Source organism: Leucoraja erinacea, chromosome 7 (genome assembly GCF_028641065.1).
Source record: "Leucoraja erinacea ecotype New England chromosome 7, Leri_hhj_1, whole genome shotgun sequence".
NCBI lineage: Eukaryota > Metazoa > Chordata > Chondrichthyes > Rajiformes > Rajidae > Leucoraja > Leucoraja erinaceus.
The window spans coordinates 77,027,238-77,042,163 of NC_073383.1; the positions used below are offsets into that span (position 1 = coordinate 77,027,238).

At 42.2% G+C, this 14,926-nt stretch overlaps 1 protein-coding gene across 3 annotated transcripts in view; it reads left to right on the forward strand.

The window, feature by feature from the left end:
* Positions 1-14,926, forward strand: part of sec22a (SEC22 homolog A, vesicle trafficking protein) — a 65,618-nt gene that overhangs the window by 33,330 nt on the left and 17,362 nt on the right. For all 3 annotated transcript variants that reach the window (XM_055638788.1, XM_055638790.1, XM_055638789.1), the window contains exon 5: positions 6,844-6,962. In XM_055638788.1, coding sequence (XP_055494763.1) covers positions 6,844-6,962 — 119 coding nt within the window. The remainder of the gene's footprint in view (positions 1-6,843; positions 6,963-14,926) is intronic.

Below are 14,926 nucleotides of genomic sequence, written 5' to 3' on the forward strand. Positions count from 1 at the left end.
ATTATACAGACACTTGGGTCAATGGGAGAAATAGGGTAAAGGGTTAGAGTTTCAGACTCGTAATAACAAAGTTATTTTTCCCTGCAAGATTAAAAAAAATAAAGGTCTTTTCAATAGCAATTCAAATAAACTTATATTTTAGTTACTGCAAGCTAAAATGTTAAAGCTGATTTTACATTGTTTGGCAGAATATAACACAAAGTGGTGAACTCAGCAGGTCAGGCAGCATCTGTGGAGGGAATGGATACTAGTGTGAATGGGTTATCAATGGTCAGCGTGGACCCGGTGGCCCAAAGTGCCTGTTTCCATGCTGTTTCACTGAACTAAACTAAACTAAACTAAGATATGCTCGGTGTTTCCACAAATCTGTATGCTTAAAGATCTTGTCTTGTGCATTGTGCATTGCAAACATTAGTGAATAGGAGCAGCAAAAACCTGCTTTATGCTGTTTCCCAGAGTATTGATACCGTTATATGGATCTATCAATAATTGAAAATAAGGGCATACAATTTATTATGCAATCGGGTGCGATTAATCTTCGGATCGCACACTCCGGTCGCACTGCAGCCTACCATCGATGGAGCTGGAGGGCTCCTCAGGCTGACCTTGGGCACCACCACGGGGCATGGACTTACATCGGACTTGCCTGGGATCGCTCCAACCTCAGCCTGCAGACTTTACATCGGGAGCTCGCAGTCTCGGGAGAGGCCTTGGATGTCGTGAGCTCCAACGTCGCGGAACGTTCGACCAGCCCCGACGCAGGGTTCGATCCCCCCGATGCAGGAGCTGATCGCCTCAACGTGGAGGGCCCACCGCCGGCTACGGGAGTCAAGATCGTCCCGTCAACAGAGGGCTCGAGGCCCCCGAACGCAGGAGAGCAAAGGGAAGAGATTGAACTTTTTTTCGCCTTCCAATCACAATGAGGAATGTGGAGGAGTCACTGTGGTGGATGCTTATGTTAAAATGTGTTTTGTGTATTCTGTTGCTTTTTATTTGTATGACTGACGTGACAAATGAAATTCCTCGTTTGTTGCAAAACATACTTGGCTAATAAAGTATTAATGTGATTGTGATGCAATTTATTTCTGATCTTATTTATTGGCAAATGTGAAAGACCTTTCAATTTTTTTCCACATTAATGCCACCATCTTAATGTATGATGTCAAGGCAATTCACATAAGTGTTACCTGACAACATTTTATATTGTCTTGATAATACTTCACCAAAAGATTGGTTAATGGAAAGAATTTTAGGGAGCTTTGTGAAGGTCGTTCAGCATTGGTCTATTGGAGTTCGGTGTGATTTGTTTTTCAATTAAAAAAAAATTTCCGGTGCATTTTATACAATTTTAATGTTGTTATATTTTAGCATAGTTGGCAACCCATTCTATGTAATATACAGTTAACAAATTCATAATAAAGTTCAAATAATGTACTCAGTAACCTAATGCAAAAACTCACATAAAATGCTTTGGAATTTAAAACTATAAAATCCATAAATTTATGTGGATTATCTTGATGTCATATTCTGAGTTTTACAACATTCAAACCTTACAGTTTTTTTTTTTTTTACACATTGGAACAGCCTTTGTGTTTATTAGTTTTCATTTTGATGTGGTTTTCAATCATGTTTAAGAACATGCTCAACATGGAAGGACTCTGTTGTATTCTCTGAAAGAAACATTTGAGATAAACCTTGGTCTGCACAAACAAATCAGTAGTAATCTAAATCTGAAAGAGTTAATCACTTTGGTTTAGTTCAGAGATACATCGTGGAAAGAGGCCACTTGGGCCCACCAAGTCTGCGCCGACCAGCGATCCCTGCACACTAGGGACAATTTACAATTATGCCCAACCAATTAACCTACAAACCTGTAGGTCTTTGGAGGGTGGGAGGAAGATTCTGGAGAAAACCCACTCAGGTCATGAGGAGAACGTGCAACCTCCATACAGACGGCACCCGTAGTCAGGATCAAACCCAGGTCTCTGCCGCTGTAAGGAAGCAACTCTACATCCATGCCAGTGCACTGCTTTTAGAACATACAATGCCCTTGTTCTGAACATGAGACTCTGACATTAAATTGTAGGTAGTGTTGAATTGTGAGCCTTGCCCAGATGAATGTTGGTAGCCTGCAATGGGATTTGCTTGTTTTACTTTAGTGATGTGGTGGATGAATATTGGTTTGGGTTTATTGTTGTCACATGTGCCCAGAAACAGTGGAAAAAGTTTTGCATGTTATCCAGTCAAATCATGCCATAAGTGCAATCAAGCCTTACGCAACAGGTATACAAAGAGGAAAATAGCCAGTGCAGAATATAGTGTTACAGGTTGGTAGACAGCTAAAGAGAAAGCATAGATTTAAAAAGTATGAGGGCCACAATGAGGTAGGTTGGGAAATTGGGACTACACCATTAGCTTATGATTAATCTGTTCAGTGGTCAGATAACAGCGGGGTAGAAGCAAGGAAGAAATAATTATTTAAATCAGTGCTGCAGCGTTATGTCAGAATTATAGGGCTCTGGTGAGACCACATCTGGAGTATTGTGTACAGTTTTGGTGTCCTAATTTGAGGAAGGCCATCCTTGTGATTGAGGCAGTGCAGCGTAAATTCACGAGATTGATCCCTGGGATGGTGGGACTGTCAAATGAGGAAAGATTGAAAAGACTAGGCTTGTATTAACTAGAGTTTAGAAGGATGAGGAAACATATAAAATTATAAAAGGACGGGACAAGCTAGATGTAGGAAAAATGTTCCCAATGTTGGGCGAGTCCAGAACCAATGGCCACAGTCTTAGAATAAAGGGGAGGTAATTTAAGACTGAGGTGAGAAAAAACTTTTTCACCCAGAGAGTTGTAAATTTATGGAATTCCCTGCCACAGAGGGCAGTGGAGGCCAAGTCACTGGATGGATTTAAGAGAGAGAGATAGAGCTCTAGGGGCTAGTGGAGTCAAGGGATATGGGGAGAAGGCAGGCACGGGTTATTGATAGGGGACGATCAGCCATGTTCACAATGAATGGCGGTACTGGCTCGAAGGGCCAAATGGCCTCATCCTGCACTTATTTTCTATGTTACGTGCAAATGGATTCGGCTGAATTTTATAACTGCTTATTTTATATCTTTTTATATAATTTTATACCTGCACGGTGGTGCAACGGTAGAGTTGCTGCAGTACAGCGCCAGAGACCCGTGTTCGACCCTGATTATGGGCGCTCTCTACATGGTGTTTGCACGTTCTTGTACGTGACCTGCATGGGTTTACGCCGGGATCTCCCATTGTGTCCCACACTCTAAAAGAGTCAAACAGGTTTGTCGGCTAATTGGCTTGGTATAATTGTGAATTGTCCCTAGTGTGTAGGATGGTGAATGTGTGTGGGAATTGCTGGGCGGTGCGGACCCGGTGGGCCGAAGGTCCTGTTTCCACGCGGTATCTCTAAACTAAAGTAAACTAGAAGAATAGATAATTTTTGGTTGAAGCAGAACTAAAATGATTGCTAAAAATATTCAGTTGAAATGTTCAAGCTAGTCGTTATTTACTGCCGTGGGAAGAGTTTCAAGTTTTCAGTTATCTGGTGTAGGGATTTGTATTCTTGAGTGACCAGTCAACCACTTAACCATCGTTTCCTCATCTGATGTTATCCGGGATCGACAATGTGCTCTTTTACTTTCTGTGTTGAGACCATTTATATATGTGCTTACATTAAAGCTCGGTATATTGGCTTGAATAGGAAGGGAGAATGCAGCAGAATTGGCCCTGTTGTGATCTTATTTCCTGCAGCAGAGAATGCCTAAAATGAAAGCAGTTTGTTCTCTCACTGAAGATAGACACATAAAGCTGGATTAACACACCGGGGACTGGCAGCATCTGTGGAGAGAATGAATGGGTGAAGTTTCGGGGTCGAGACCCGTCTTCGGACTCTTGCGGTATTGATGTGCGGGAATGTACGATATAAAGAAATGTAATGCTTCTAACAGAAGTATATAAATTTATGAGAGGCATAGATGGGGTAGGCGGTCAGAACCTTGGTTCCTAGGTTGGAAATGTCAAAAACTAGAGGGCAGAGCTTTAAGGTAAGAGGTGAAGTTTAAAGATGTGCAGTGCCAAGTTCTGGCTTGAAGGACCGAATGGCCTACTCCTGCACATTGTCTATTGACACAGAAGGAGGTGGGTGCCTGGAACACCGTGTCAATGGCGGTGGTGGAGGCAGATACAGTAATGGCATTTAAGATGCTTTTAGATGGAGGCCAATTCACTGGATTTTTTGAAGAGAGAGCTAGATTTAGCTCTTAGGGCTAACGGAATGAAGGGATAGGGGGGAAAAGCAGGAACGGGGTACAGATTTTGGATAACGATCAGCCATGATCGTATTAAATGGTGGTGCTGGCCTACTCCTGCACCTATTTTCCATGTTTCTAGATAGGCACCCAGATATATAGCATGCACCAAAAGTTTCTCACTGTACATAGTTACATGTGACAATAAACAAAACTCCACTCATATGCAGGGAATGGAGGGGGATATGGATCGCATACAGGCCAAGGATAACTTTACATCATGTACGGCACAGATATTGTGGGCTGAGAGCCCTGTTCCTATGCTGTACTGTTCTACATTCTATGTTCTGGCTGGACTACAGTTGCAACAGCTAGGCGGGGCAAAATGGAAGCCAGTACCAGCTGCTGAAATCATAGTTTACATTTTACGCTATGTTTCCAGTGAGAGGATGTCAAAAACAAGCCAATGCCGTTTTTATATTTCATTCACGGAATGTAATCGTTACTGACAAAGCCTGCATTTAACATCCAACCTTAATTTCCCCCAAGCTGAGTTTGTGCTCGGCCATTACGGGGAAGAGTTAAGAGTCTGCTACATCACATTGAGAAGTTAAATGTCATAAGAATGGCAAATTTCTTTTCCCGCAGGATATTTGTGAATCAAATGACTTTCTGTCATAATCGGATAGTTGTGTGAGCATCTTCACTGCCATTAACTTTTTATTCCGGATGTACTTCATTAACTAAATTCCTCGACTCTTGTGCTGGATTTAAACTCTTGTATTTGTGGATCAGTAATCTCGGGTCTCTGGATGCTTGTGTGGTAACTTGGTCGCTGCAAAGCTGTACCCTCTACGTTACGGACTATTCATTTTATTTGCAAGCTTAGTGCCACTAAAAATAATAGGTCTGGAATGATATTTGCAGTCAACTATACTAAAGCGATGTGGCAGACTGCCTCTTGGCTTCTTTGTCTGAAATCAGTATGTCTGGCTGCTGACTCTCACTGCAGTGGTAACAGTTTCTCCCTACATCTGTACTGGGGAACTTTGTTCTTTGTCCAATTATTCATTCTCGGGAAGTAAATCAGGTGCAAACCATATTAAATCGATTTTCCACCTTTCTGCTTTGAAGGCATTGCCTCTGGCAGAATTGTAGTCCTCCAGCTCTCAGTTCAATGAAACATTCTTCACAGGTGGGAAATGTTGATCTGTTTAGTTTAGAGAAACAGGCCCTTCGGCCCACCGAGCCCATGCCAACCAGCGATCCCCGTACACTAGCACTATCCTACACACATACACACACTAGGGACAATTTTACCAAGCCAATTAACCTGCAAACCTGTACTTTGGAATGTGTGGGAAAACCGGAGAAAACCCATGCAGGTAACAGGGAGAACATACAAACTCCATACACACAGCACCTGTAGTCAGAATCGAACCCACGTCTGATGCTGTAAGGCAGCAACTTTACCGCTGCGCCACCGTGCCACCCGCTACTGATTCTCGTGACGTTATAGGTCCAGTTTTGTCCATATCTGATGTCTATTGTGGGTCACTGGAATGTGTCTTAGCAACAAATTATATAATAACAAAAATGTGTTACAAGAACTGGAAACGTGTTGCAAGGGAACAGGATCAAGGATCTGACTAGTAGAAAAGAAATAAGGCTCACTCGTCTGTTTAGTGGCAAGTCAGACTGTTCGGAAACATTTTCGGATAACAAAACCTGTAGGCCTTGGAAGTGCGTAGTGTAAGTGCTGAGTTGGCTCTTGCAGCTTTAAAGAAATTACATTGAAATCCTTCAAGATGGCGTCCTGCTGAAATGTCATTTTCATGAAAGATGCATGTTGTCACCTTTTCCTCAGCACATCTTTCCTCCTCTCAGTGAGGGCAGCTAATTCAAGCAAACTGGAAATCCAAGTGTAGAAACAAAGAAATGCAGATACTGGCTAATACGCAAAAGGACACACAGTGCTGAAGTAGACTTTAGACAGTGGAGATACAGCGTGGAAACAGGTCAACCGAGTCGGCGCCGACCAGCGATCACCCTGTACATTAGCACTATCCTACATTACACAATAGGGACAATTTACAATTTTACTGAAGCTAATTAACGGACAAACCTGTACGCCTTTGGAGTGTAGGAGGAAACCGGAGCACCCAGAGAAAACCCATGCAGTCACAGGGAGAAAGTACAAACTCCATAGAGACTGCACCCGTAGTCAGGATCGAAGCTGGTTCTCTGGCGCTGTAAGGCAGCAACTCTACTGCTGCGCCACTGTGCTGCACGTTTCAGGTCAAGAAGGTTTTCGACCCGAAACGCCATCTATCCATGTTCTCCAGAGATGCTGCCTGGCCTGCTTAGTTAATCCAGCACTTTGTGTCCTTGTGTGGAAAGGCAAGTTGCGGCTTGTGCCTCGATATCACTTCAATTCATGCATCGATCAGTTGGGGCTGGTAAATATTTGCCGCTAAACAAATGTCAGAATGAACAAATGTGTACGTTCTTTTGGGGATTGTAAAATGCAACCAGATTCACGACTCTGTATTGTGCTTTGTTGCCACAGCTCCAAATCAAAGACTGGAACCAGTGAAGCTGCCAGGATTCATATCTTGTTTACTAAGCTTCCTATGTGCAGCTTTAAATCTAATCCGTGGATTTCATGCAATGGAAAATTTATTTCAGGTGAGATGCGCAGTACTTACTCAAGTCGGTATATTTACTCTCTTAATTAAATTTCAAGTTTAATGCATAAACATCTTTCATGTGCGGTATTTAAGGATCAACATAAGTGCGCACTGTTTTAGATTAATATCCCATCGCAACACGGATATTTTCAGCCTTGTCTGAGAAATGACAAACTGCACTCTGCGGAGCTGGCGAAACCGATTCAGGGACAGTTTCTTCCCAGCTGTTATCAGATAACTGACTCATCCTACTGCAACTAGAGAGCAGTCCTGAACTACTATGCACCTCATTTGGAGACCCTCGGACTATCTTTGATTGGACTTTACTGGCTTTACCTTGCACCAAACGTTATTCCCTTATCGTGTATCTGTACACTGTGAATGGCTCGATTGGAATCATGTATTGTCTTTCCGCTGACTGGTTAGCACGCAGCAAAAGGTTTTCACTGTGCAAAGACCTGAGACTCAGCGGGGCCAGGTAGTTGTCATGCTACTGATAACGCACGTTTAGAATAGAATCCAGCTCCTGCCCTTAGGTGGCATAGAGCAAAGTATATTAATAGACCCCAGGATAAAAAGTGATCTGATGAGAGAATTCTCATTAAGGTTTGAGCTAAAGTAATGAACCTTATTAACCACGGGCAGGCAGGCAGCAGCGGATAGCTGCAACTAAGTGCTGCCATTAGGTTAAATAGTTCCGATGTAATTATTACCAAGTTTATTGAGGAATTGTGTTCATTCAATTCCAAGCAAATAAGTGACTCGAAATCCAGCCTATCATTTTTAATAGCATAATAATATAAAAAGTGCAGATTGTGGAATGTCCTGCAACTGAATTCTAAACTGCAGAAATAGACTTATTTTTTAAACCTGCATCAAGATGAGTTGCTGCCCCCAAGATATGCAGAAGTGCGTATCTGTCCCTGTAATAAGTATCATCTTTACATGCGTTTGTTTAGAATATAAAGTGCTGGAGCGACTCAGTGGGTCAGGCAGCATCTTTTAGTTTTAGTGATACCGAGCGGAAGCGGGCCCTTCGGCTCACTACGTCCACACCGACCAGCGATCCTATCCTCACACACATACACAATCCTACACACACTATGGAGAATTTACAATTATATCAAGCCAATTAACCTACAAACCTGTACGTCTTTGGAGTGTGGGAGGAAACCAGAGATCCTGGAGAAAACCCATGCAGGTCACGGGGGAGAGCGTACAAACTCCATACAGATAGCACCTGTAGTCAGGATCGAGCCCGGATCTCTGGCACTGTAAGGCAGCAACTCTACTGCTGAACCACCATGCCCGCCACTGGAGAACCATGGATAGGTGACGACTCGGGTTGGGACCCTTCAGACTGATTGTAGTTGAGGGGGGAAGGTGGGGGGTGGGGTTAAAAGCAGGGAAATAGAGCTGTAGTCCCGAAAAGTCGCCTATCCATGTAGGTGCATATGTAACCCCCACCCCCCCATCCACCCACTCCTCCGTCAGTTACTGCTTGACCTGCTGAGTTCTTCCAGTAAATTGCATGCTGTTCCAGATTCCAGCATTAGCAGCCCTTTTTGCCTCCTGACCCAAGCCTGTTTTACACAGAGCTTGTGATCGTGCATTCCTTGCTAATGCATTGGCTTGAATACAAACTAAATTGATCAACATTGCCAATCCATTTGAAGTAAGTTCACTATAAACAAAAATATTGACGTTTTAAAATGTTTCAATGCAATCTTTCTGAGAGAGCCTGAAGGGGATTGTTGAAAAGAGCAAACAATGCTTGATTACAAATAAAATGTATTAAGAATGATTTTCCATCAGAAATCAAATAGGCTTTTAACCTAGATTTGAAGAGGTGAGCACTAGTGAGACTATTAGTTGTAGCTGGCTGAGAAATAGGAGATGACAATATTCAAAGTATGGCGTTACTTTTGTAAGGACGTAACTGAACACTGGAGTAAATGCACACACTTTGAAATAAAATTCGTATGGACCCTAAATACCTATCAACTTTTAATGCATCAATCACTATTATCTGCAACTAATCAGACCCTGTCCCACTTTGTCACTTTACTGAGCCCCCCAATTTCTTGAGATGAAAGAAAAACAAGTTTCCAGAGCTGAGATAGTTTGGTTTATTATCTCATGTGCCAAGGTACAGTGAAAAGCTTTTGTTGTGTGTCAGCAGAAAGACAATACATGATTACAATTGAGCCATCCACAGTTTACAGATACATGACAAGGGAATAACATTTAGTGCAAGATAAATCCCTGTAAAGTCCGATTAAAGATAGTCCAAGGGTCTTCAATGAGGTAGATAGTTGCTCATGACTGCTTTCCAGTCGTTGATAGGATGGTACTCCCCAGATTGTTTTACAATGGTCACCCTTGTGTAGTCCGGTTGCTGTTATGTTACTTTATGTCATTTGGCAAAGACTTTCTTGCTTAACTTTGCTGTAACTAGATCTGGATAGAATTGCAGACTTGCTTGCTAGGATCTAAGTATCCAGAGTTCTTCCACCAAACTATCTTCAGCAATTTGGGACGGTTGTTGAATCTAAGCCACGTTCAAGCCAGGAATGAGAATTTGGATTTTCGTTTGTGGGAGGAAGTGTTGCCAAGCCATTAGCACAAACAACCGTCATTTCTTTGACAAATTGTGAATCTTTTGACTTTACTTTAGAGATACAGTGTGGAAACAGGTCCTTCGACCCTCCGAGACCACGCCGACCAATGATCGTACACTAGCACTATGTAGCACGCTGGGGCCAATTTACAATTTTTACTGAAGCCAATCAACCTACAAACCTGTACGTCCTTGGAGTGTGGGATGAAACCGGAGAACCCGGAGAAAACTGACGGCTTCACAGGGAGAACGTACAAACTCTGTACAGAGAGCACCCGTAATCAGGATCGAACACGGGTCTCCGCAGCTGTAAGGCAGCAACTCTACTCTGCTGCCCCATCATTAAGACGGGTTAAATATGGATTTTTTGGGGCAGAAGATGATCAATTGGAGTTGGGGGTTCCTCCATTTTTATTAAAAAATATTAAGACTGGTATTACACGTGAGGGCAGGAAAGCAAACAAGTTGAACCATGTGGATATAAAAACTGTTCAACTTAAGCACAATAATAACACATGGGTAAAGGAAAAGCTTTCAAGTAATTGAGTTCATAGAACAAGAGTGAAGATGGTGGAACCATTCTGAGTAGAAGTTTGTCTTGCTAACGTCAATAAGATAGTTGGCAATTGTAGAATATGGAACAGTACAGCACAGGAACAGGCCCTACAGACAATCATGAAATGACAAGATGTTTAAGCAAGTCATACTGTTTCGTTAGAATTGGAATATTATTTGAATGGTCATGGACTCATAACAGCATGGAAACAGGCCCTTCGGCCCAACTTGCCCACATAAGCCAATATGTCCCATCTACACTCGTCCCATATCTGAATTTGGCCCATATCCCTCTAAATCTGTCCTATCCATGTACCTTTCAAAATGTTTCTTAAACATTACGATAGTACCTGCCTTAGCTCGTTCCATACACCCACCGCTCTAAAAAGTTACTCCTCAGGTTCCTATTAAATTTTCCTCCCTCACCTTAAACCTATGTCCTCCGGTTCTCGATTTCCCCTACTCTGGGCAAGAGACTCTGTGCGTCTACCCGAACTATTCCTCTCAGAAACTAATCAGGGAACATAGGCATTCCAGGACAAAAGGGGTGAAGCACAATTCATGGCTGCCAATTCATGACTGTTGCACCTTAGGGACATTTGAACGAGTTTGAAGTAGTTATTCTAATCCTGTAAACATAATTGCTGAATCCATGGTCAGGATACTGTGTTGTTTTGGTACATTGGCATTGGAAAGACCTTGGAGAGGAGTGGTGTAAATGATTCCAGACTGTTCTGAATTTACGGAGATAGACTTGTTCAATTGAGTACACGTCAGGTGCTATAATCGGATATTTTAAATGCTGGAAAGAATAGATTAAAATAAGCGTACACAACTTCAATTAAGGGGATATAAGGTCAATAAAAGTAAAATACGGCTGAAGGCTGGAAATTTAAGAAAGGAATCCCTTCCATGGTTATTAGCATCTAATAAATTCTATCAGTAAATCAGGTTAATAGCAAGAGCATAAACACCTATAATTGAAAATACCTGATTTGTGGTAGCATTATAAGGTGCAGTTGTTAGATGTGACATAAACTTCTGGTTATGGCCTCAGTTCAGATGAAATGCCCTGGAAGTATATTGATCTGGGACTAGTAATGTGAAACCTAGGATTAGTTATAGAGAGTCATTACCGTGGAAACAGGCCCTTCGGCCTAACTTGCCCATACTGGCCAACATGTCCCAGCTACACTAGTCACCTGCCTGCATTTGGCCCTTATTCCCCCCCCCCCCCCCAAACCTGTCCTACCCGTGTACGTGTCTAACTGCTTTTTAAACGTCGGGATAGTCCCAGCCTCAATTACCTTCTCTGGCAGCTTGTTCCATACACCCACCACCCTTTGTGTCAAAAAGTTACCCCTCAGATTCCTATTAAATCTTTTCCCCTTCACCTTAAATCTATGTTCTTTGGTCCTGTATTTGCCTTCTTTGGGTAAGAGACTCTGTGCATCTACCTGATCTATTCCTCTCATGATTTTATATACTGCTATATAGAAACATAGATTCAGATTCAGATTCAGATTCAGACACATAGAAAATAGGTGCAGGAGTAGGCCAATCGACCCTCCGAGCCTGCACCGCCATTCAATATGATCATGGCTGATCATCCAACTCAGTATCCTGTACCTGCCTTCTCTCCATACTCCCTGATCCCTTTAGCCACAAGGGCCACATCTAACTCCCTCTTAAATATAGCCAATGAACTGGCCTCTGGCCTGTGGCTGAGAATTCCAGAGATGATATATGATCATCCTCCTGCGCTCCAAGGAATAGAATCCCAGCCTACCCCTATAGTTCAGACCCTCTCATTCTGGCAACATCCTCGTTGATGCTAATTTAATTTTGTTACCTTTATTTATCAAAAAAGTGTGAGCAAGAAACTCTAATTTCTTAAAGAGATAAAGAAGTAAGAATTTAATTACCTCATTTCCGAACATACCACATTAAAACACTCTTGACTCTCGAAAAAGATTGAGATATGATTGAGAGCATTTGTGGGTCTGCAGGAAAGGATCGCAAACTGCTAAATGGCTCTTTAATTTGCTCTATGGCATGGATAGAACTTTCATGAAGATTTTCATCTTGATAAGATAAGGTCTATTATTTTCATCAGCTGAATTATACTAATCTGAATAGCTATTAAATTGCAAATATAATATTCACAACAAGTCGAACAGCAAGTAATATTTTCACTGCCCATTTGTGGTGTACAGATGACAAACACAGCATTCCATGCATGCACTCAAGTGCATTAGAGGTTAATTAGAGTGCATTCTACCATGGAATGAGATGATTATTAATTTTTCACCTAAGTTTATGGATTTTTGTTGTTGAAAGATATTGATGGGCAACGTACAGAGCCTGGAATATGGGTTGTGTCACAGATTATCCGAAATCCTATTGAATGTTGGGATGGCCTCATTTGAGGTGTGCAAAATCACGAGAGGAATAGATCTTGTGGACGCACAGAGTCTCTTGCCCAGAATAGAGGGATTGAGAACCATAGGACATAGGTTGTAGGTGAGGGGGGAAAGATTTAATAGGAACCTGAGGGGTAGCTTTTTTTGCACAAAGGGTGGTGGGTGTATGGAACGAGCTGCTGGAGGAGGTAGTTGAGGTAGGGACTATTGCAATGTTTAAGAAACATTTAGACAAATGCATGGATAGGACAGGTTTGGAGGGATATGGGCCAAACACAGACAGGTGGTGTAGCTGGTACATGTTGGTCGGTGTGGGCAAGTTGGGCCAATGGGCTTGTTTTCACGCTGCATCACTCTATGACTCTGGCTGCGTGGCCAACTCCTGTTCTTGGAAATGAAAACAAAAAAAGTGCAAGTGCAGGAAATGTTAAAATAGGGAAAGAAAATGTGAAACCAAGAGCGCAGCATCTGTGGAACAACAAAATGTTATAGATCAGTGACTCTTCATGTACCATCAGGACCATGTATACCTTCTACGTAATTCACTGCAATGATTCTTCTAGGTTGTAACATCAACACCTTCCAAACCTATATTGTTTACCTCAGGACCAATTTATTAGCTACAAAAAGCTTAAGTGATCATCAGCTATAAAGGGTGCTCCAGTTTCCTCCCACATTCCAAAGACATACAGGTTTGTATGTTAATTGGCTTCTGTAACTTGAAATCTGTGTCTGGTGTGTAGTAAAGGGCTAGCATACGGGGTGATCGCTGGTCGATGCGGACTCGGTGGGCCTGTTTCCGCGCTCTATCTCTAATCCAATCTAATCATGCTCTTACGTTTCCAACACGAGTTAAATTGGAAGATGCCAATTCCTTGTGCCATATTGAAGATGTGAGCTTGCTGGCTTTACTTACCGCCTTGGAGTGAAAATGCTACATGTCTAATCAAGATAAGTAATTCATCAACGGCACAGTGGAGTGGGGAGCAAGTGAGGAGAGAGTTGATTGAGAGTTTTCTGTCAGAGCAGTTGTTAGTTGCTGTACCACCTGTGCTCCTCACTAATCCCCTTTAGAGCAGCTGCAGCCAAGTACATTGTCCTTGACCTGCCACTAGAATTGGCCACCAGGCAAATCCACTGGAATCGTTTGGCAGCACTACTTTCCCCTTCCGGTACTAGAGAGAAGTGCTTGGCCAGGAGCCATTCCCCAAGGGTTTTCTCAGTCAATATCAACTTTGTCATGTGTACAACTACTGGCACAAGACTGTTGAGCTCAAGATATGTTGGTATCTGGTGCGTTGCTACATGGTTCATGAAAGCAAGTCTCTTTATTCAGCCGGTGGAAAACTACAGAGAGCCAGAGAACTTTTAACTCGTTAAGTTTCTGTGAAACATTCTGCATTTACACATTACACTGCATCAAGGCACGAAAATACGTATGTATGCTGTTGAATTTTAATAGTGTGCTGTCGCAGTCTTCAAAGGGCACGAGTAATCTGGTCTGCTGTTTTGGAATTTAAATGGAATTAGCTAAAAAACAGATAAATTCTTAAGGTTAATGCAAAGTAATCTGTAATGGTTTCAATCACTCAAGATAATTAAAGCATTCTTTGAATTTTTTTTTGGGGTGATGAATGAGGCCGCGGTGTGATTGGGCCCTCTACTGGAATGATGAACCACATACAGTGCCCTCCATAATGTTTGGCGCAAAGACCCATCTATTTATTTGCCTCTATGCTCCACAATTTGAGATTTGTAATAGAAAAAAATCACCTGTGGTTAAATTGCACATTGTCAGATTTTAATAAAGGCCATTTTTATACATTTTGGTTGCACCATGTAGAAATTACAGCAGTGTTTATACATACTCCCTTAATGTTTGGAACACAGCAATGTCATTTAAATGAAAGTAGTCATGTTTAGTATTTTGTTGCATATCCTTTGCATGCAATGACTGCTTGAAGTCTGCGATTCGTGGACATCACCAGTTGCTGGGTGTCTTCTCTGGTGATGCTCTGCCAGGCCTGTATTGCAGACATCTTTTAGCTTATGCTTGTTTTGGGGGCTAATCCCCTTCAGTTTTCAATTCAGCATATAAAAGGCATGCTCAATTGGGTTCAGATCAGATGATTGACTTGGCCACTCAAGAATTGACCATTTTTTAGCTTTGAAAAACTCCTTTGTTGCTTTAGCAGTATGTTTGGGATCATTGTCTTGCTGTAGAATGAACCACCGGCCCATGAGTTTTGAGGCATTTGTTTGAACTTGAACAGATAGGATGTGTCTCTACACTTCAGAATTCATTATGCTACTACCATCACCAGTTGCATGATCAATGAAGATGTTCCTCCTTTTTGCCTCCCA